This window comes from Centrocercus urophasianus, unplaced genomic scaffold (assembly GCF_019232065.1).
Source record: "Centrocercus urophasianus isolate 14NV4802_14NV808 unplaced genomic scaffold, USGS_Curo_1.0 seq_33, whole genome shotgun sequence".
Taxonomy (NCBI): Eukaryota; Metazoa; Chordata; class Aves; order Galliformes; family Phasianidae; genus Centrocercus; species Centrocercus urophasianus.
The window spans coordinates 4672797-4695738 of NW_024884900.1; the positions used below are offsets into that span (position 1 = coordinate 4672797).

The 22942-nt window shown below is 44.4% G+C and overlaps 1 protein-coding gene across 3 annotated transcripts in view; it reads left to right on the forward strand.

Moving 5' to 3' along the window:
* Nucleotides 1-22942, forward strand: part of MYO1C (myosin IC) — a 53657-nt gene that overhangs the window by 18513 nt on the left and 12202 nt on the right. For 2 of the 3 annotated variants that reach the window (XM_042830118.1, XM_042830120.1), the window contains exons 2-11: nucleotides 14662-14817; nucleotides 15888-16003; nucleotides 19235-19433; nucleotides 20270-20350; nucleotides 21088-21267; nucleotides 21466-21564; nucleotides 21802-21915; nucleotides 22228-22299; nucleotides 22469-22588; nucleotides 22812-22894. In XM_042830118.1, the coding sequence (XP_042686052.1) occupies nucleotides 14662-14817; nucleotides 15888-16003; nucleotides 19235-19433; nucleotides 20270-20350; nucleotides 21088-21267; nucleotides 21466-21564; nucleotides 21802-21915; nucleotides 22228-22299; nucleotides 22469-22588; nucleotides 22812-22894 (1220 nt within the window). Of the gene's footprint in view, nucleotides 1-6308; nucleotides 6472-14661; nucleotides 14818-15887; nucleotides 16004-19234; nucleotides 19434-20269; nucleotides 20351-21087; nucleotides 21268-21465; nucleotides 21565-21801; nucleotides 21916-22227; nucleotides 22300-22468; nucleotides 22589-22811; nucleotides 22895-22942 lie in introns of those variants that run through there. The other variant, XM_042830119.1, reaches the window with a different exon arrangement.

Here is a 22942-nt window from a genome sequence, read left to right on the forward strand (position 1 = left end):
CATCCTTTTGCTTCCAGGAAGAAAAAGAGCTAGCAGCAGCAGTTTATGCATTTTGTTTTCTTTTTCAGGCTATGGGAGAGGCCCCTTTCTGCTCAGGAGAGAAGTGTCACAGGTTAAATATTGTCCATCTCCTTGGCAAGCAACCTGAGGTTACTGCACACTGCTGGTGTGAGAAGAGCCCTGCTCTGCCCATTGTGTCCCTCCTCAGTGTGCTCGTATGTTCTTCTTTTCCAGACTGAAAGCAGTTTAGTGCTGATCTGGCCTTATATAGTAATTTCCTATTATTAGAAACATTTCCTTGGGACCTTGTTCAGGGAGTAGCAGAGGGAAATCCTGTTTCCTTCATCTAACATGCAGGCAAAGCACCGCTGTTCACTCTTTCCTTATCTAGTGTCAGTAGAACAAGCAGCTTTTATTATAACATGCTTTTCAGTTCGAATCCCTTTCTAACACTAAGCCTCTTTCCAGAAATGCAGAAAAAGAAATGTTGAAGGAATAGGAACTGTCAGTCACCAATGTGAGCTGTAGAACTTTGCCTGCAGCCTGTAAGTTTTGCTTGCTCTTTCTCAGCTGCGTTTCTGTCTCTCAGAATGAGTCTTCCTGACACTTTGGAAAATTGTTTTGTTTTTCCATGCTGACTTATGTGGAAAAATAGTAGGATAGGATGCTTCACCTGGGTCTGCCAGGGTGTAGAACCTTTCTACCTGTAGAAAGCTAATGGCTGTGGTTCAAGAGAGGAACAATTTTATATTAAAGAGGGAGATGTTTTTGTTTTGTGCGCAACGTGAATAGATTTTTAAAGGAGAGATTGGTTACTGAAGCACAGGGATATTCAAAGGCTTTGAACGCTTAATTTTTCCTATGAAAACATTTTTTCCCCTTAAAAGGAAGATGTAGGTCCTGCCACTGGGAGTGACTGTTTAGAAAGTCAGTTGAGAGGAATGCACATCAGCTGAACTGAGTCAGGCTGTTTGCATTAGCAGCCCTGTCAGAATGGCTCTTCTTGTTCTTGCCACGGGCTCTGCAGGGGAGCTGCTTAAAATGATCGTATCAAAGTGAGGGCAAAGCAATCAAACTGCATTAGCTGTTGTTTTTAAACTCTTTGCCGTTGAAGTTAGCACAACAATTACTGCTGGATTCAGGGTGGGTAGGCTGTGTTTGTAAAGGCAGTGGAAGAGACCAGTGCCCTGCGATTGTGTAAAGCAACCAGCAGAGCCACACGCAGGGCAGTGTGCAAGTGGGACTAAGTGAGAGTGGCCACATGCATGAGACAACTGGCATCATGGTAAGGGCGTCTGGTATTTATAAAGCAGGGCTTTGTTCTGATGGTGGCTGTCAAAGCCAGTCATCCATTTCTGTTTCTTTGGTTCAGCAGAGAGCAACAACAAGGAGAAATGATCTTCATTTGTTACATTAACCCAGTTTCTGTTTTCGCTCACGTCGTAGAGCCAGGATTATTGTGTGTGTGCAGGAGCCATAACTAAATGTGAGGGCTGTGTAGGTGCTTTTAAGCTGCTGTTTTTCAAGCACATCTGTCGTCAGACTTGTCAAAGTAGTGAGCAGCACTTACAGAGAAAGCACAGGAGTCCAAGGAGACAATCTTCACTTTCTGTGTCGTTCCAGCTTTTGGTATTATTCTTGTTTATTTGTGAAAGACTGAGCTTGGGAAGAAGAGGAGTTTAGTGTTCTCACTGTTGAAGCTTCCTTGGAACAAACAAAACCAGTATTGACAGTTTTAGGCATTACAAAGCATACATTAGAATCCAAAATAATAATTTAAATATTCTTTGTCGTTTGGGTTTTGAACCCTTTTGGCCACACCTATCATACTTTTAAGCTTTTGTCTGTTACTGTGCTAACACATTCACACAGAATCCGAGGACTCGGAGAAGGTGATGTCATGAAGTTCTCAATAAGGTGAAGGAATTCTGCAGTCTTGAGACATCTTTGTAGTGAGTACAAGGGGCTTTTTATTAAACCTTCAGAGGTCTGCATTCTCATATCTGACCAGGAATGCTGCATCTCCTGGGTCCAATATCCTGTGTCCATGTTTCTGTTGCACACTTCTTGTCTGGGGGGACATCTCACTGCTCCCTGCACGCTGGAGGGTGAATTGCATCAATGTAAGCAAAAAGGGGGTAGAAAGCAGGTGATTGTTAGCAGAGCTGGTGGTGCAGGGGAGAGGTTCTGCCTTGTTATCAAGCCTGTTAGGACAGCTAACACTGCATCTTTGGCAGGGCATTGAGTTATTCAGTTGTGTGGTCAGATGATTGTCCTTTGCTGGCTTTTTTCCTTAGCAGTGGGCCAGATGTCTTTCAGAACCCCCAGGTCCTGTCATAGGGCATCTTGGAGATGCAAGGCATTACGGTCAGGTTTCAGTCAGTGCAGTGCAGACAGCAGGACTCATGTGGGGCTGAAGAAATGTCTGCTCTTTGCGAAAGACTTTCCTCTGACCTGCAAGAAGGAGACTCGAATTCCTGGCCTGTTTAGGGCGGTTTGTTTCCCATGGTGTCTTTGCCAAGTACTTTCTAATTATGGAATGTGTGTTATTCTGCAATTCTTCTGCGAGGCAGAAATAATGACTATTATAAAATACATATATATAAGCATTTATAAAGGAGCTCGACATCTTTTGGTTTCGGAGTAACGTAAATACGACCTACATTCCTTTTTGGATAACAAAGACCAAAGCCAGAATCTCTTACCTCCAGATTTATATTGTGTGGTGGAATCTGCACAGCACAGGAAAGGACTGTGGTTTGCTTGATGCCAGCTCTGTGGGGCCAGGCTTTTTCTCAGGAGAGCCACTGCTTGTGGGCAGCGCAGCGAGTCACGCACTGCTCCGTGAGCCTGCTGGAGCAGGGCTGGCAGGAAAGGTTTCCAGTCCCCTTGCTTTGAATGTGAAATTGTATGCAGGGAATCAGCTGCTTATCAGCAAGGAGCAGAGCAATCCCAGCGCTCTGATGCAGGGTTTGTATGACTCATTTCTAACTGGTGGGGCCTGGAAAACTTGATTCATACCTCTCTGCCTGTAGTTGCCTGTATTAGAGATACAGAGCTAGCTAGCCATCCTCAGCAGAATGTGCAGACGAGGGCAGGGCTCTCTGTTGCTGGAAAGGAAGAGCCTGAGCTTTTCACTTCAAAAGTCTGGGATCAGAATCTTACAAATAAAAATTATGTTGGTTATCTCTGCTTTCCAAATATGTATTTTTTCCTCCTAATTTAGTCTAACCCACGAGCAGGAGTGTTTTCCTTGCCCACAAGAGTTGGGCAGTAGTTTGGCTAGAGAAAAAGGCTGTTTTGAGTAAAGGTCTTCCCTATACACAAATATATAAACAAAAGGTTCTGCATTTTAAAAAAAAAAGTGTAAAAATGTCCTTCTGAACGCAACTGTATGTTCTCCTTCCTGTGACATTTCCAGCTGTAAGACACCTTCTGAGAAGGATTGTTAGAAAGTAGTAGAGACAATGGGAAAGGTGAGGTTGCAGATGTGAAAATAACTCCATGCTAACACCTAAAATGGTAACACGAATGTTACAGACCTCTGTGTAGTTTGCCTATAACCAGACTGATCCGAGGTATGATAATGGAGGGTTGCCATTACCCTCCTGAAGAATTAGAGCTGCTAGGCAACGTTTCTAATTAGACGTGGAAAACTCCATGCTCAAGGCTTGCTGTCGTGCTTTGGTGATGGCTGACGTGGCTCCGTTTGGGAAACGTAGCTTAGATTACCTTTGATCTTACCTGTGCTCCTGCACTGAGCAGGGCGTTGGAATACTGCTTATTTCTTTCAGTGCTCTAAAGCTGACCAATGCTAAACCTGCCTTTGAAATGTGTCCTCAGGCTCTCAGAAGGTGTTCCACGAGCTTCACAGCAAGTCCTTGGAAGCGTTGGCTCCTTCTTCCCCTGATGAATGCCAGCACAGGATCAATGCTGGGCCTTGGGTCAGAGCTAATTAGAGAGCAGCGCTGAGCACTGAACTGCTGACAACATCTGCTACATTTCTTGGGTTTTAAATAGCTTCCTACCGAGTAGTGGCCATGCATGGCCTTGAGTTACTTTACTTGCTTTACTTCAAAGCTTTTTAGCTTTTTGCTTTAGTTTAATCAAAGAATGACATCAAGCAGAGCTGGCTCCAAACAGTGCCAGCCACGAATTATCAGCCGTCAGACTTGGGGGTGATTTTGCAGCTCTGTTTGTTCAATGGTTGGAGAACCTGCCATTTGGTGCTGCAGAATTTGGCTGATTTGGCCACATGGGACCACTTTAAATGGATTCCCACAGCTGAGCTGCTTGTAATGTTGGTTCTGGGCAGACAAGCAGAGCAGGGTTCATTCCGCACTGCTGGTGCTGCCTGGGGTCCTGCGCTCTGATCTCAGATTAGAGCACCTAAGGGCCAAGGAACCTTTTTAGAAAGAGGAAATCTGATTTATTCCTGATTTCTCCTTTTATCCTATGATCAATATAGAAGCCTTTCTCACTTAAAGAAGACAAAAGTGCCATCTCTGTGTTGAGGGAAGCATGTCATTGTCTGCCACCTCTGTTCACCTCTACATGGTAACAAACTGGTGATGCCAGCTGCCATTCAGTGGGATGGTGGCTTCAGTGACACCTGGATTTCAGAAGTATTTGAGCTGTTGCTGCAGTCTCCTCTTTTCAGAAGATGATGCAAGAAAGATTCTATTCCCCTTGATCACATTCCTTTGAGAACTAGGGCTTGAGTTTGGATTAGGCTCGGTGTAGATGTGTGCATTTAGAGTCAGCGTCATCTGAATGCTCAGCTGGTGGGTTCGTAATGTCACACCAAGTTTGAGACCTCCAAACTGCACGCGCAACTTACGTGTTTTGTGTGTGGGCAGTGCTTTGTACACTGGATAAACCTGCATTGAATTTGCAGCCATCTGTCAAGCTCCCTGTTAACTGTAGAGTCACATACTATGGAACATTTGATGAGAGGGGCCTGTTAAGAGTGTGGTATAAAGGAGAGATGGGTGATAAAATGCTTTGTGCAGATTGTGACTGTCTGTGTTGTGAGACTTGCAGACAGAAACCCATCTTTTCCATTAGTCACTAAGAGTCAGATCGAATGGATGACCCATTTTTTTGTTGCTGATGCTTGGAAATGGCAGAGCATGGGACAGAAGTTTGTGCACAGGAGTCTGTCTGCCCTCTAGGCAGCTGGATAGCTGAGACCACTGAGCAAAATAACAGAATTGCTGAGTAGTTTGGGTTGGGAAGGACCTGTGGGAATCCCTGGTGCAACCCTGCTTCAAAGCAGGGCTGATTTAGATCAGATTGCTCAGCCCTTGTCTGATTGAATCTTGGGTATTTCCAAGGATGGGGTTTCACAACTTTTGGGGGCCTCTATTCCAGTATTTGATGGCTCTTATAGTGGGGGGAAAAAAAAAGAAGTCGTAATGTCTCCTTGGAATTTCCCTGCCCTCGGCTCGCGTCTGTTGCCTCTTGTCCTTTCACTTCCACCTAATGCATATGCAAAGGCAAATATACATTTTGATTACTGTCAGAATGCCCTCATCTCAGGGCACTGTTGGTTTTCACAGCCTCTCTGTAGCAATGGCCAGTAATTTTTTATGTGAGACCAAACCCTGATGACCTGCAGGGCAGGGAAATGTGCCACTTGTGATTGCAGTGCAGGGTGCCTAAGGGCAACAGGGGCTGCACTGTGCTCTGCAAGGAAGGATTCTACGTGGCAGTGCTGGTTATTTGGCAATGAGAGCTTCCATAGAAAGTGGGTGTTCTGAGAGTGGGTGTCTGCAAATGCTTGGGAATAAATATTGCTGAGCAAATATACTGAGTCCTTGCAAGGACAGACAAGGCAAACTGTGTTACCCATGGACTCTTTGTGGTCCTGTGATTTGGTGAGAGAATGATGACAAGCGGAATGATAATTGCACTATAATTGCCCACGAGGTTCTGCTGTGGTTGGGGTGAGTCTGGAGTGGATATGGGGAGCCCTCTTGGTACAGCTGCTGCTGTTTCAGTGCAGAAAGGAATTGCCGCAGTGGAGCAAATGGCTTCCTGTCCTGTTTGCTGTGGTTTGGCTCGTTGGGCTGCACACCAGTTTTTCCATCGCCTGTGATTACTTTTCTTTCCGTTTTTCCCCCATTGGGCTGCAGGGACCCAGGTGCAGGCTGAAGGCAGAGGACAGCTGACTTCTTTTCCCTCCGACTGCCTCTCCCCGTGTGTGCTGTGTGTCCCCTCCTAGCGAGGGGAGGAGAATTCCCCTCCCCTCCCTTGTAAAACGCCCTCTCTGGGATGCTCCAGTAGGAGCTGGTGGGAGGGAAGGAGTTCTGACTGCACCGAAAATGTCATTAAAAAAAAAAAAAAAAAAAGGCAACTGACAGAAGAGAGAACTTGTCCTCAGATTCCTGCTTTATGCAGCGGTGTAAACCAAGGCTCTGAAAGCACTGTGAGAGCTGGAAGGAGTCAGAAATGAAGTACAGAGGCGCGGTAAGGTTTATTTTACTGCTTTGATATTTGTGCAGTTTTGAGATGTGTGCTTCTCTTTCTTGTCTAGCCTGAGAAGAAGGGAAATAAGTTTAGAAGGTTTAGAAGGTTTCAGCAGGAAAGTGAAATGTTTGAGCCTGCTTTGTGAAATGCACAGTAGTGGGAAAGTTACTTGAAAGTGGTCGGAATGGAACAGAAGAGAAACGTTTCGAGGCAGCAGTGAAGGTGGGAGTTCGAAAAGTGGGAAGTGAGGGCTTAGCAGCATGCTGTGTTAGGGGAGAAGAAAGGGTGGAGCTTTTGCTTGGGTGGTGGGCACAGATTGTGTCCCATCCAGGGACTGTGCCCTTGACTGCTGCCACAGGGAATGGCAGGAAATACCTGCTGAAGGACTCACTGTCCCTCTGGGATGTATTTACTTTAGCAAAACTTTGTGTTTTAGTAGCAGCCAGGAAGCCTGAGTTTGTGTGCAGCACAGCAGAGCTACCCAGAGCTTTGAAAAGTGTGGCAGAAGTTGGAGGAAATTAGGACTGTTACATGGAAAAGATGAATAAGAGAGGAGAGAAAAAGTAACACGCAGTAGTGTGACAGTGAGGGCAGACTGCAAGCTCCTGTTCTCTGTGCAGTAACATTGGAACAGGGGCTTTCCATGTGGTTAAAAGCTGTCAAATAGCTGCAAAGATTACTTTCATGCAGTGCGTAGTTGTGCCACAAAATTCACTGACCCTGGAAGATGCTGAGGTCAAGAATGTAACATTATTAAAAAGCACGAAAAAGTAGTTGTGGGGTTCTGTCTGGATAAGAATGCCCAAAGCTTTAATTGGTAAAGCTTGCAAATTTCAGAGGAGAAGGACTGAAAACAAAATGTCTCTAGGTTTAAACAATTCTCCAACTGTTGAACTGGGGCCAGAGTGTCCCATAATTGCTCAACCTGCAGATCCTTGCATCTTTTCCCAAAAAGTCCATCTGGTGCTGAGCGCTGCCTGAGGAACTCTCTCAGTGCTGAAGGGAAGCACAGAGCTTCTGGAGGACCTGCCTGCCTCTCCCAGCAGCACGGTGCATTTGTAGGTGGAGGATGTTGTGCTTTGGGATTGTGGTTATCTTTCACAGGGGACTGTAGGAAGCAGCCAACCTGTGTCCAGCAACAGACCCAGAAAAAGGGTGATTTTTTAAGGTGATAGCAGTGATGTTGTCTAGGGTGGTGGCTTGATATTCTCCGAGAGAACGTGTGGGTGTGGAAGTGCCCTTCACGTGCACTGGGAATGCACTGCAGTGCTTGCCCTGTTTGGAAAGTTTTACTGTCTTTGAAAGACATAATGGTCTGAAATGGTTGTGTGGGGCGTGTGGAATCCAGAGCAGAAGGTGGGAATCTCTAGTGTGGGGAAAGGCAGAGTGCACCAAGAATAACAGTGAGTCACGCCGTGTACAAATATGCAAGAGAGAAGAAAGAATGTGTGCATTTAGAGAGGACTACAGCACAGTTACCAAAGAGCAGGGAATGGGGCCACGAGGTCAGCACCCCATTGCTGCAGGCTGGGAAGAAGTCCAAGCCATGATGCTTATCTGTGGGCCAGTGTTTGAGTTTCTGTTGCCTTCTCACCTGCTCTGTCTGATGTAGAAGTGGTGGCAGAACTTCTCTGGAAGTGTCGGAAGGGCAGGGATTCCAGTGTTTGCTCTTTATGCCATCTGTTTGCCTTCTGAAGCTTCTGCAGGACCTGAGCTCACGGGTAGCACTGCTATGTATACTGAAATCAGCAGTGTACCAACTAGCAACAGCTTATGTCACCCATTCAGGAGCAAAAATGTCAATTCACATTTCCAGCCTTGGTCGTGTTTCTGGTTTGCCTCATTCATTTTTCTTACCACTATTTTGTATTGAGCTTGTTGATGGAAATACAAGCTTCCCTTCTTAGGGTAAGCATTTTTTCTTTCCTTCAAATTAGTTCTTCAAACGTTTTCTTTTCAATAATAATTGCTTCTCTATTTCCAGTCTTTCTTCCGCCATCCCAAAAGTGTATCATCTGGAAAATATGTTTAAATATTGAACAAACAACATTTCCTGCTTCTCGTGCAAATCTCCGTGGCTCCCTTTGGTCTACAGTTAATTGTTATTTGCATTTCTGATTTACATTTGTGCTCCTTAGATAGATTTCTACTATTCTAAATATTGCAAGTGTCAAATACCATTGATTGATACATTAGGAGTGGTAATTAACTGCAGCAACTTCCACACCCTGCATTATTGTTTTTCAGTGGAATGAATTTTACTTTCACAGCTCTATCTCCCTGTGACCTACATGCATTTAATAGATACTTCAAATATGCACACAGTACGATTACACTGCTCACATTTCCCATTCTGCTTTGCATTTTAGGGTGGGAGATTACGTGTAGCTTAGGGAAGGGAGGCAGGACTTGTAGCTTCTAGGCAGCTTTCTGCTAGAGGTGGAATAAATCTTGGTGAGAGCAAAACAAGCTTACTTCCCCTATATTTCTGATTATGTCAAGTTTTAATGTACTCCAGCTTGTGTCTACTTAAAACGTGGAAGACTTCAAAATAAATACTTTATAGGAATTAGGCAAGGAAGTGGCATTTGTCTCTCCTTAATACAGTTTCTTGCATAGTGGATGTCATCGTTAAATCCATTCAATATGTGTCTTAGGATCAGGAGGGAAGTATCACAGAGGGAGAGCCGAGTTCTTGCATGGGCAAAGTGCACCCGACTGCAGACATTCCTTTGTTGGAGATGTATTGCTCTAAAAGAAGCAAGAATTAAAAAAAAAAAAAAAAAAAAAAAAAGGAAAAAAAGATTCTGCTATAAATGGTCCTTGAGTGGCAGCTGCTGACACAGTCATTTTTTTGCAAGTAGAAGTTGTTCCCTTTATATCTGCTATCCCATGTTCTCAGTGTTTTTATCTGGTTTTGATCTCGTTCAGTCTGACCATCCAAAGTGTTTGACTAAGATCCCTTGACTCAGATCCACTTGTTGTTTTCATAGTTGCTTTCTCAGTATGACAGGGAAGAAGAGCTTTCCCATTCTGCACCTCCGGAATTGAAGCCCTGGATAAAGTAGCTGATTTTATCCTGCTTTGCTGTTTAGCTCATGCCCTGTCCGAACCAGGCTGTACAGTACACCAGAAATCAGAGATTTTTATTTTCCTTCCTGCAGCTCTGGAACGACACTGAAGAGCGTTATGCTATCCAGGAGACAAATGCGTTCAAACGGCCACCTCCCCACAAGAAGTTCATTATTGGTTTGGACTTCTTATTGTCTTCCAGAATCTAATCTGTGTCTTCCTTCCCACTTAAATTTGGTTCTTGCCTGTACTTCCGTTCCCGGCTTTGGAACTATTTCTGGAACCCACAGATCAATCATCTTTCACTTGATACTGAGATAAAGATGCCTCTTTCCATATGCACCAGCTTCCTGCAGCTCAGTGCAAGTCTTCCAGTCTGCTGAGTGGTTTCTAGCTAATCTGTAATAATGCGTTGTCAGAGGAAAATACTGAAACACACATTTTAGATTTAAAGGAGAAATCCGATTTATGTTGTGTGATACTTCGTTCTAAATCAGATGATTACAAAGCTCTGTGTAGGGCTGTTCACATGAGAGCTGCAGGTGTTCTCTCACCAATCACTCAGGGATGCTCCAGAGGAGGGAGAGCTGCCTGAGCCACTGACAGCAGTTCTGAGTCTGGAATTGCTGTGTCGGTGCTGATCACTCAGATACACCTCTGGGAAAATGCAGGTAGGAAATTGTGCTATTAAAGACTCCTTCCAACACGTTGGGATACTGCACATACAGCTCACGGACAAAGCTGTGATGTGAGATACTTGCTCAGTTCATGTCAGCCCTGATCTCCTGTGCTGGTGGCAAAAAGTTGCCCTCCGTCTTCTTCCTTCCCAAAAGGAAATTTCCCAGATGTCACTCTGCGCACTCTAGTGCTTTGGAACTTGTGCTGAGATCAGAAAGCCTTGGGTTTTGTTTTCAAGGTGTATTGGATCTCCAAATGCTAAGCAGAGGAAATCCTTTACCACACTTTGGCAGGTAATGTAGTTTAAAAGTAAAATATTTGTTTACATCTTCACAATACCAAGTCAGAGGTGTACTAACTGAGTTTAGGAAACTCGGTGGTATAATCTCAAGTGCTTTTGTACTCCGAGGAGCTGCTTGTAAGGGTATTTTCTGGTCTTGTTGACTCTTGTATGAACACAAAGGAAGGCTGGAACCTCAGCCAACATAAACCTGGCTCTGCAGGCTGCATTGAGCAGCACCAATTTACATCGGCTGAAAGCGGCTCCCAAAATGTAATCGCACGGAAGAAAAAGGCATGTGGAAGTTGCACCGCTTTGGTAATTGCACTGGCTTGGTCCCACCATTCAGGAGTGACAGCTTTTCCTTTCCTGGCAGAGAGCCACTGTTGTGCTGATGGCTCTGGATAAGAGATTAAAAGCAAAAAGTAGGTTAGAATAGTGTGGGAATGAGTCCCTTGGAGCCGTACCTCAGGGTGGGTTCAAGAAATGCAGTGACTGCCATCGTACTCCTTGGAGCAGGAATGGCCATTAGGAGCTGATTTTAGTAAAGGGTGAGTTTCAGACAGAAGACACGGGCACTCCTGAGCCCACAGGCACTGAGATCAGGTGGAGATGGTTCAGATTTTTGCAGTTCCCTGCTTGCAGCCTGTGCTGGGTGTGAGAGGCCAAGTAAGGCATTGCTATGGGATGTCCTACAAAGGTAGGGATCCTTAGCCTGATCCTTTTGATTCCTGTAGGCAGGTTAAAGGTGCCCATGGTTGAGGTGACCTAATGATACGTTGCTGTTAAAAGGGACACCTGTGCCCATGTCCTTCCAGCCCTCAGTCTGACACTCACCTGATCCCATGGCAGAGTGATTCAGCTCACTAAGCTGATAGAAAACTACCTGATCATCTGCTTATCGTTTTGCAGGGTAAGTTGCATTGCTTCAAGCTAAAGCAGACAGTTGCACAGAGGGCAGGTGGGACAGCCCCTTTTGTTTGCATTGGCACTGTGAGAACAGCTCATCCACCGCTGTGCTCTGGTAGCAGCTTCAAGCAGTGGTGATTTGCAGAAGAAAGGATCTTATCAGACCCTCACACTCCATGTTCTCCTAATTATCAGAAATAATTTACTCCCTGCCACGGGGCTTTCAGAACTGTCCAAGCTGATCATAGGCCAGAGGATGTTTTAAATGAACAGAATGTCAGCTGGAGGTGTTTTGGCAGAGATAAATCTATATGTTAAAAACAGGTCTTGCTGCAGAGATGCTGAAGGAGCCAGTCCTGTTGCTGCTCTAATAGTCAATTAGCTTCACTGTAATATTCTTTTAACCCCTCGACAGGGTTTTCTAGCATTAATTTACAGCCACCAGATTTGATGTCTGCCTACTCATATGAAATAACTAACATGTTAGCTATTTAATGTATCCACTGCCCTACTGTCACATTCATCGTTCAGTAGGAACATATGGTCATCTTTGTGACTATTTTTTTCCCTGGATAGTATCATCTTTGCCCACTTTCTTCCTTCAGCATGACTGTTCTGTTTCCATTTTTAGAAATGATTTATTTTCCCCTCCTTCAACATTGCATCTGTTGAAGTTATTGGTAGTGAAATAGCTGGTGTGGACATTTCAGGTTGGTGGTAGATGTGGATGTAAGCAATAAAATGCTGAAATGGTGGCACAGCATGTGTTGTTTAGCAGTGGTTTATGACTGGTATATTGCATTTGCATTGAAGTTAGGCTTGGGAAAATGCAGTGCTATCTGAAGTTTACCCTCTTTCCATGATCCCGACTTTAAACTGTTCACATTTAAATACAGCTGAAAAGTTGCATTTTCTTGTGGTTTTGTTTTTTTTTCCTATAATGGACTGAAAAATGTGGGTATTTATTTTGTTCACACCGATGGAGATTGGACTTCAATGAGAGGAAAAAAGCATGGAGCAAACTGGAAGCTGCTTAGGCTTAAATGTCCCAAAGGAGGCGGCTGTGTGTTGTAAGTGGGATAGATTGCTTCTTCCTTAGGCTGCGTGCAGCTGGGATCAGTTTGTCCTGAGCTCAGGGGAGTGGCTGATGAAAGAGCTGCTGAAACTGCTAAGTGATGTTTTCTGTGAAAGTCTTCAGGATTATATAAACTTGGATTAACTGTGCGAGGGTGGAAGTTTCTCCTCAGTCATTTTTTTGAGGCAGCTGTTTTAAAACTGCACTCATAAGCTCAGCCACTTGGAAACTACTGATTTTTCTTTTGTTGCCACCTTTGTTCCCATCACCTTTTCCAAAAGCTGTTCCAGAATTGCATGGCTATGATATAAGCCTTCTAATTTCTAGGCAGAGTTTGTTTGTATGTAGTTTATCCCTATTTTGCTTTGGGTTTGTTGTTTTTTGTTGTTTTTTTGTTACCAACATTGGCCTCTATCTCACCACCTCTCCTCTTTACCTTGGCAAAAAGGATAGAACAAGTCAGCAAAGCACTTTGCTGAAGGCACAGAGGAATTGGCTTGGAAAGCCTGGACCTTTAAGGAGAGTTGCTATGCCAGTACCTGCAGAATTCTCCTAAGCTTGATCTTTGAGAGCTTATAAATCAGACCTTAAGACCAAATAAAAACAAAATAAAAAGGAAAATTGAAATTATGTTTCTCTGTTATGTTTGTCCCATTCGAGTGGATCTGGATTTGAGTTTTCCTAGTGGTAATTTGTAGGAGCTTGTTTTTCTCTTCAAAAGCTGCTGGTTTCATGCAGTGACTTATGCCCGGGCACTGAGCTTTCAGGAAGGGAGCCAGTTAGAACTTGCAGAAGTTGGGAAAACTTCTTTTGTCAGTGCTAGGTGAGCCTAAGCAAATCCAAGCTGAGGGGGTTTGCACTCCTTTGGGCCCAAATTTATGCTTCAGTGGGTCTTTCCTTTATTACTACTTAACAAATCTTAAGCTCAACTTTCTGCTGACCAAAGTTGCTTTTATTTTATTTCCCTGCAAGCCATCAGTCCCTGTGCTCTGACCACTGTTACATCTTGAGAAAGAGCAGAGAGGAAATACCTGGCAGTGTGAATCAGCAAAAATCACACACATCATTGTGCAGGAGGAGGGCTGTGTTTTAGCAGCAGTCCAGCATTCCTGGGGTGTAAAACTGCTTTGGGAAAAGGTGACTGGACATTGCTGTTAGTGCATGAGCCTGTGTAGGAACAACTCTGGTGGCATTTCTGCCAGTGATGGGAATACCCCAAATATAACAGGTACTCTGCAGTGCTCCAGTGCTGTAGGGAAATGGTTGAAGAGAAGGATGCCTGCTGTGGGAAGTTTGCAAAGTAAGAAGGATTTAAGATGATGATAGCAAATGCAGACAGATGCGAGGCAGATTGTTTAATACCTTGTATCTTGTCTCTGATTTGTGTTGTTTCTTGTCTTTGCCTTGTACCCTGCAATTGTATTGTATCTAATTGCCTGTAGTAGAAATTTTCCCTGCGAGTAATGACTGAGTCACCTGGTGCACATTTCCTCCCTTGTTTTAATATGTGAGGTCGAATGAAGTAAGAGGCCAGCAGACCCATGTTTCCCAAAGATGGCTGTGTCTGAACCACGTTAGACTGAAAATGTAACCTGTAAAAGAGTGTCAGGGAATAGAAGTTCCCTGATGTATGGGATGGATGTTAGTGTCACAGTCTCAATTCCTAACAGTGGGATGGGATGCAGAAGTGCCCTTTATTCTTAGTTCTGTATTTTCCCAGAATTTCCCATTGGGGATCTCACTCGGCTGCTCAGCTGATCAGCAGTGTGAAGCTGTTTGCTCATGAGATGAATCATTGTTAGTCATAAAAGATTCCTTACCTCAAAATGACTTCCTGTTAAGAAACGAGAGAGAAAAAGAAGAGGGAGCACAATTCAGTCTCCTAGTTTTATTCTCTCTATGAAATGCTTGTTTGATTTATTCATTTATTTAAAGTGATTGGAAATTTGGCAATAACCTCTCCCCAGTGTTGGCTTCTCCCATCAAAACAATGACTGCAAACTAACTGATAAAGCCTTACTATACATGAACTAACACTTTTCAACAGCGCTGGGGTTATTCTGAGCTCCTGTTTATAGATTGTCTGTGAGCAATTGTGTTTAATCATTCTTACAGATTCAGCGAGCTGCAGGACAAAACCACAGCTCTCCTAACCTGGCTCTGCTTTTGTCTGCAGGGAGCAGGGACTAACGGCGTTCGACTGACCATGGAGAGTGCCCTGACAGCCCGCGACCGCGTCGGGGTGCAGGATTTTGTCCTGCTTGAGAACTTCACCAGCGAAGCAGCATTCATTGAAAATCTCCGCAAGCGCTTCAAGGAGAATCTGATCTATGTGAGTAGCAGAGGAGCAGAAGCCCAGAGTGTCCATATGTGACCTGGGTTTGGGTTAATCAAGCACAAAAGGCGTAGAGTAGCTTTGTTCAGTAATTGGAGGAATTTGGAGATGATGGTATTGGCTTTAATAGATCATGGTTGCTTGTGTCAGAAATCTTGAAGAGTGTCATGTTAATGCATGCAAGGGACTCATTTGCAGTGCTCCACTTGAGGCCTGCGGGTGTTTACAGGTCGTGCCAGCACTCAAAACCCAATGCACGCCACATTTCGTGAGTTCACTCCATAGTGGGTTGTCATTAACCCCAGGCTTGAACCCAATCCCAAGCAGTATATGAAAAATAACCCAGTATTCTCACTTGTTAGAAGATCTAAAACCACTCGTAGGTGCTGTTTGTCTGGCAAGGATGATGTGTCTAGCATAATCACAGAATCACAGAATGGCCATGGTTGGAAGGGACCTCAAGGATCATGAATCTCCAACCCCCCCACCACATGCAGGGCCACCAACCTCCACGTTTAATGCTTCACCAGGCTGCCCAGGGCCCCATCCAACCTGGCCTTGAATATCTCCAAGGACAGGGCATCCACAACCTCTGGGCAGCCTGTTCCAGTACCTCACCACTCTCTGGGTGAAGAATTTCCCCCTGATGTCAGACTTAAATCTCTCCTCCCTCAACTTTAAAACCATTTCCTCTCGTCCTACACATATCAACCCTTTCAAAGAGTTGATTCCCCTCCCATCTGTAGGCTCCCTTCAGGTATTGAAAGGCTGCAATGAGGTCACCCTGCAGCCTTCTTTTCTCCAGGCTGAACAAGCCCAGCTCCCTCAGCCTGTCCTCATAGGGGAGGTGCTGCAGTCCCCTGACCATCCTAGTGGCCCTCCTCTGGACCCTCTCCAATGCTTCTTCAGCACCCTCGGTCTCTTTGGAAGCCTTTAGCGGCATCCCCAGAGCTCTGCTGCAGGCAGCCCTTGTTAACCATGTGAGCCTTCAGAGCCTCTCTGTGGGTTCCCTAAGAACCCACTACTGCTCCTTATGTAACCTCTTTATTTTGTGTTCTCTTTTCCAGACATACATTGGCTCAGTTCTGGTGTCAGTTAACCCATACAAGGAACTGGAAATCTACAGCAAACAGAACATGGAGCGATACCGCGGGGTCAGCTTCTACGAAGTTTCTCCCCACCTGTGAGTGGCCTGTGGGTAAACAGTGCAGCTTGTGTAATTCCCACGCAGGCATGTGCAATAGTGACATGTGAAAGCAAGCAAATAGGACTTCTTGTCCCAGATACAGCCCTAAAATCATAGGGATATGAAGGATCCTTTAAAGGGTGTGGCGTATGGCTCTTTCTATTCCTGTTTCCCTCTCCAAAGAGGATGAGTTGCCTTTGCAAGAGCAGTATTTGGAAAGGGAGGTGGTTCCTTCCTGGCTGGAGGAACAGAGCTGCTTACCCAGCCCTGGCAGGACAGGAGTTCATTGTTCCAGGGTTACTTGGGGTCTGCATGTCCGGGTTGTGAGTTTCCCCTGCTGCTATATCACTCATTTAGCATGAGGCTAATTAGGGGAAACAGTATGTATATGTATGTGGTGGTTTCTTTCCTACCTCTGATGTTACAGCCTGACCAATATTTATCTGGTATTTCCCCTGTTGCTAAGATACCATGTGCCTGTTGGAACAAGGAATGTATTTATTTACATGGTCTGGCCTGGTGAGCATTCCCAATTTCCCATATTTAAAAAAAAAAAAAAAAATGAGGACTGAAAGTTATTTTTGAAAGCATTTGGATTTTTTTGTCAGACTGAAAGAGAAAGATGACTGTGAGTGGAGGACATTTGGCTCCAAAATGCTTTCTTTCAGTGCCAAGGGCCAAACCCTGAGCACTTTTTGGAGAGAGTTTTTTTTTGTTTTTTTTTGTTTTTTTGAGATCTTGGAAGAGTAAATGATATTATTTTTGAGCAAACTATTTGGATTGTTTCTTATTATTGGCACATCATCCAGAAGAGTAAGCAAACCAGAATGCGCTACAGGCGTGGAGAGGGAGAGACACATCGTTTCTTGGGAAAGTCTGAGCAGTTGAAGCTGTGTTTGCTACAATAAAACTGTGATTTTTATAGTGCTTCAGACTTCTTTTGTGGATCTACATGGAAGGCAGTTAAATCTGAATAGCCAAGTTCTCCCCTTGAACTGGGTGTTAAGTGGTGTATGTTGTTTCTGTGCCCTGAGCCTTAACTCTGCCCTGAGCTCTTGCAAATTGCTGTTGCCATGTGGGCTTCCTTCCATCTTGCCTTGCAGGCAGAGGCCTGGCCTAGACACAGCTCTTTGGCCTGTGATCTGGGCACTCTTCAGGGCTTTGTTGTCGTTGGATGATAATATTTTGGATAATTGTTAAGTCTGTAGCTATATTTTTGTCTGCAGTAAGCAGAGGGCTGAGCGTGATGGCAATGGGAGTGTGTGACATGGAGGGCCAGGCAGCTCTGCGTTACACACAGTGGTGTAAATCACAGAGCACTGACAATTTCTGATGCTGTCTTCTTCCTTGATGTAGCCTAGTGAGAAACTGTAAAATCTGCAGCTTGCAAGTAACAGCCCTTGAGAGCTGTGATACCAAATAGCAGCGCTGCTCCAACTGGAAAAAGCAGTAATCATCCTCAGCTGTTGCTGTCATCCCATTAGAAGTCATTTCATCAATGGGTTATTAAGTCCCTTTTAAGTGTTCTGTGTAGAACTCTGAGCATCTCCTTTTGCACTACTGCAGGTGTCTTTTTCTTCTCTATCTTGTTCTAAACCAATTATAGAAAGCTGAAATACTACACTGTTTATATTAAATACTCTGCTGCCCTGGTGTCAAAATAGTTTGGCCTGAGCAGTGGGTTTTCTGGGAAGTGTGTTGCATGCAGTCGTTCAAAGGGGAAGATGCATCCCTATGGTCTTGGAGCACAGCAAACTTCCCAGAGTGCTGTGTCACATCCTGCCCTATTTATAGCCTGCTGTGGGGTTTGGAGATGGCAGCTACAAGTGGGACAGCAAGCATCTCAAAGTGAAAGGGATTCTGTAGGAGGTACGCATGGCTGTGAGCAGAAGACATGCAGTGAAGATAAGCAGCCTAGAGACAGTTCTTACAAACTAAATGAGATTTATATTTATTCAACTGACTGACTTTTAAAATAGTTCAGGGACAGAACTTGAATGGGAAGACAAGGAGTTGATGGGTTTAATAGGGGTAAGCGTGCAGTTGTGTTGCTAGGTAGCTCAGTGGTGTTGCCTTAGCACCAAGTATTAATAGACTTGAGAAGGCCACGGATGTTATTTTGATGTGATCATTTTTAATTAATTTCACAGCATGAGAGTTTAAAAAAAATAAGGCAGAACCCAATGATTGGTAAATATATGAAGGCAGGGTATGTGCTTGATACTGCATGTAAGACAACTGAGAATGTTATCATTGAGCAGTTCTTATATGTGTGCATTTTCAAGGGCCAATGCTCCCGTCCTCTCTCACCTTCTCTTCTTCCATCTGGTCCTTCTTTTCCTCTCTCCTTCCATCTTGCCACCACTGTTGGTCAAACCTTCTTTCTGCTCTCTGGTGTTGAGAAAGTATGAGTGATTCTTGGTAGAAGAACATGTCAGATCTACTCCAGGAGAGTAAGAGAGAGAAAGGAACAGGAAGAAGCAAGCATCCAGGGACAGCAGCAATAAACTGTGGTTGCGTGCAGGCAGGAGGAAGCGTTGGGTATTTTGGTTAGTGTTTGGCCCTCGCTGAGTTCTTGTTGGTCTGTCCTGGCTTAATCCAACTGCTCCTACAATCCAAGAAGAGCTGTTGGAAGCTGAGTTGTGTGTGGGGTTTGGTGTGTGGGGGCTGGGTTGTCCGGATGGCAAAGTGCAGTTGTGGGCTTCTAGTTTGTCATCGCTTAAAAGATAAGCTAGAATAAATATCCATAGAAAACAAGAGTTATAGTGAATGTAAATCTTGTTTGTTCTGTGGGACAGATTTATGTTTATCTGCATCACTTAGTCTTCTTTTATGGAAACTTTTCTCACGTCAGTAAGTGTAATGGGCAGGGAGAGCAAATAGTTCAACTCTTTCCTCTTTTACAGCCTTCCATATTCACTGTCAAATGATTTTAACAGCGTGAAGACCTTTAGCAAAAGAAGTGTTTTTAAGGGAATTAATTTTGATAGGTTTATGTTATGACCCTGCAAAAGGTAGGCCCAGGGATTGAGATGTGTATAGAGGTGTCTGAAAGCATTCCCAGCAACCTCCTGTGCCATCAGCAGTGTGTAGAAGCAATATGCTCTTACTCAACCCATGGACACCTGTTTCTTTTTGAAGTATCTCTGCTAGGGGCTCACGATGTGGGATGGTCTCTGCCCTTCCCTTGTAGAAGCAAACTCACACCTGCTTCTCATTGTTCCCTAGCTATGCTATTGCTGACAATTCCTATCGCGCTCTGCGCACGGAGAGGAAGGATCAGTGTATTCTGATATCTGGAGAGAGTGGGGCTGGCAAAACAGAGGCCACCAAGAAGATCCTGCAGTACTACGCCGTGACCTGTCCAGCCAGTCAGCAGGTTGAAACAGTGAAGGACCGTCTGCTGCAATCCAACCCTGTCCTGGAGGTATCTCTAGAGTCTGCAGCACTGGAACTTGACATTGAGTCAGGCCAGCAGGACTCACATTTTCCAGCTGAGGGGGTGGAGGCAGCTGCACCCTGCTTGGTGTGATTAAGCTGTCTCTGTGCAGTAGATAGCATATCCTGGGAACGCAGGTGGGCAGATCATCAGTACTGCACACAGGGGAATCCCAGCCTGCTTCCAGGCCAAAGAAATGGTCATCTGCTGCCAAGCTCTCTCGGCCCTTTCATGTCCACCAAGAACAGCTCAGGCGTGGCCAGGCTGCAGGAGAAAAGCATTCAAAGCAGGCAGAGTCCTGGTGTGCTGCCTAAGCTTGCAAAGCCAGAGATTGACACATCTCTTACGGGCAGCATTGCCCGCTTATAAAAGCATTTGTGGGAGCATTTTCTAGTGCTGTGGTGTCCTCTAGTGTCCAGCCCTGCTCTGTCCTTGTAGTTCCCTTCAGTATTTCCATTCTATTCCAATCCATGCTGTGAGCAGCACTATGAGATACTGGACGCAAGTAGCTGAGATGAGCAAGAAAGCTTTGAGAAGACTGTCAGACTTGATGTGTGTGGTCAGCAGTGAACTGGCCTTAAAACAAATTTGCTGGGGGGATGGAATTGTTTTCAGAGGTGTGCTCCATCTGCAATAATTGCAGAGGGTGTAATAATCAGCATTAGTATTTTGGACTGTAATCTGTTTTCATGTTGCTTTTGCTTTCAAGAAGGACAAACCTAAGCCTTAATGGCTGTAAATTACAGTTGACAATTTCATGGAAGTATTTATACTTTATGTTATTTGATACTGATTTCTTTGTCTCTAATCATTTCTCATTTCAGGCCTTTGGAAATGCGAAAACCCTCCGCAATGATAACTCCAGCCGATTTGGGAAATACATGGACGTGCAGTTTGATTACAGAGTAACTTAAAATCTGTTTTATACTTCAGAACTGGTTCCAGTCGCAGCAGGTCTCTGTTGCCTGTGCTTTATTGCACTGATGTGTGCATGGAGTGCACGTTTCCTTGCTGGCCACATGAGCTGTGTCTCTAGTAGCAAAGTTTGGTTCTGGAGAGTTACGGAATGCACTTTGCTTTCTTTCCCTCCTCTGTATAGAATGAGAGGGTGAGATTGAATCCTCTTCTTTCTAGGGGATATATAAGCACTGTGCAAGTACTGGATACTCCCAAACTAAATCCACTGTGAGCCTTCCTGTGTAACTCTGCATAATGTTTGCTTTAACCCTGACCCAAATTGCCCCACATGGGGAAGATGAACATGGTGCAAGAACTGAGTAGCTAGGTGTATGTTTTATTAAACTTGTCAATGTGTAATCCCTCCACACTCACAGTTTTACTGGTTTTTGTGTGTGTGTGTTGAGTGCATTCCAAGAGAGAAGAATATACAGGTTAGGATATTGTTCAGTATGTACTGTAGCCATGATCTATGTGATTTTATATTATTTTCACTTGATAGCTGTTTTTACATACACCTGAAAACTCAAATCGATGTGTATTTGCCAAGGTAGAGATTGTGATGTCAAGTTACAAATAATGTTCTGCCTTTTTGTATCAACTGTTTTATATTCTGTTCTGCCAAAGAAGCAGAATATTCTCCTTTAGGTTAATAAAATATTTCAATGTGTCTGGTTTGATTTAGGGGGCTCCTGTTGGGGGCCACATCTTGAACTACCTCCTGGAAAAGTCTCGAGTTGTGCACCAAAATCACGGGGAGAGGAACTTCCACATTTTCTACCAGCTGCTAGAAGGAGGGGAAGAGGACTTGTTGCGAAGGCTGGGCCTTGAGAAGAGCCCACAGCAGTATCACTATTTAGTGAAAGTGCGTGTTCATTAATCGTCCTTATAATATTGTTACACTGTAGGACAAATGTATTCACAGTTGACTTTCTGTCTTCCTTGGGTCACTTCAGAAATAACACTGAAATAGCTGCTATGGAAAGAAAGACGTGGCAGAAGTACACTTAGCATGAGTCATGTATCCGTGATGTACTTATCATGTCAAACTGTACGTTTTTAGGGTCACTGTGCAAGAGTCAGTTCCATAAATGATAAAAACGATTGGAAGATCGTGCGAAGAGCCTTGTCCATCATAAGCTTCAATGACAGCGAGGTGGAGGTAGGACCCATTTATTAGCTCAGCTAATATCCCCTCTCCTGAGACTTTTTCTGCTCAATTCCTGACCAGAGGCGGCCTTTGGAGTGAATGTATTTCCTGCAAAAACCCTGAAGCAAAACACAGAATGTGTTTGTGCAGTGTGGGAGCTCCTGCAAACATCTCACTGCCTTTTCTGGCATCATTCTGTGTTTGCTTATAAGCCATCATCCTGATGTCTGCCTGTTGCTTCTGTCCTAGGATTTGCTGAGCATTGTAGCTAGTGTTCTGCATCTGGGCAACGTGCAGTTTGCTGCTGATGAGCAAGGAAATGCTCAGGTCACTACAGAGAACCAGATTAAATACCTGGCACGGGTGAGCATCATCAGTAAGACGTATATTACATGAAAGGTGTTTGAGATTTCCTTGCTTAGAACTTGGTTCCATTGTATCATTTAATAATATATGGAAGTTGTCAAAAATGCACTTTCTTTTGGCCTAAGTACAATGCAGATGTTAACATCCACTCATTTTTTAACTGACAATTGTAAAAAGTCTGGCAGTGTGAATAAGGAATTTAGAGTTGCTTCTCTGTATTGTGGTTTTGGGGTCTAACCTTTCTGATCTCTTAAAACTAGCACTGATGAACTGCTTCCTAAATGCATTTAACATTCTGCTGCTTTGCAGCTTCTGGCAGTTGAGGGCTCTGTTCTGCGAGATGCATTGATCCACAAGAAGATCATAGCAAAAGGGGAAGAGGTAAGAACACAAACGGGGGTCTGGGTTGCACGTGGAGTTAAATCAAGCCGATGCAATTTGGGATGCACATACAGTTTCATCAAGCCAATGCAATACCAGCTCTTTATTAACCCTGAGACAGGGAAGCTTCATTTCTCAGTGTTGGATGACTTCTTTCTCCTGTGTGCAGTTAATCAGCCCTCTGAACCTGGAGCAGGCAGCCTATGCAAGGGACGCGCTGGCGAAAGCAATCTATGGACGCACTTTCTCCTGGCTGGTGAACAAAGTTAACAAATCTCTTGCTTACAAGGTAAATAAATCTTTGGTTTGTTGATGAACAATCCTGCCTGGAAGGCAGTTCCAAATCTTTAAGCTTCAGCAAGTTGTTCTGTGCTGTACAGTGATTTCCAAATTAATTTGTTTCCCACAAAGAAGGGGGTAAGGAGCAAATGCTACAACTAAATGGGGGAGATGTGGTGGTGGATTGTAGCCATGACTGTGACCACACACAAACACTTTGTGCCCTATTGCAGGAAGGAGAGTTTCCAGGCTGGAGAAGCACGACAGTTCTAGGATTGCTTGACATTTACGGGTTTGAGGTTTTCCAACACAACAGGTTTGTTTCCTTTGGTGTCTTTGAATTCTGAGTAAGCTCTGCATGACT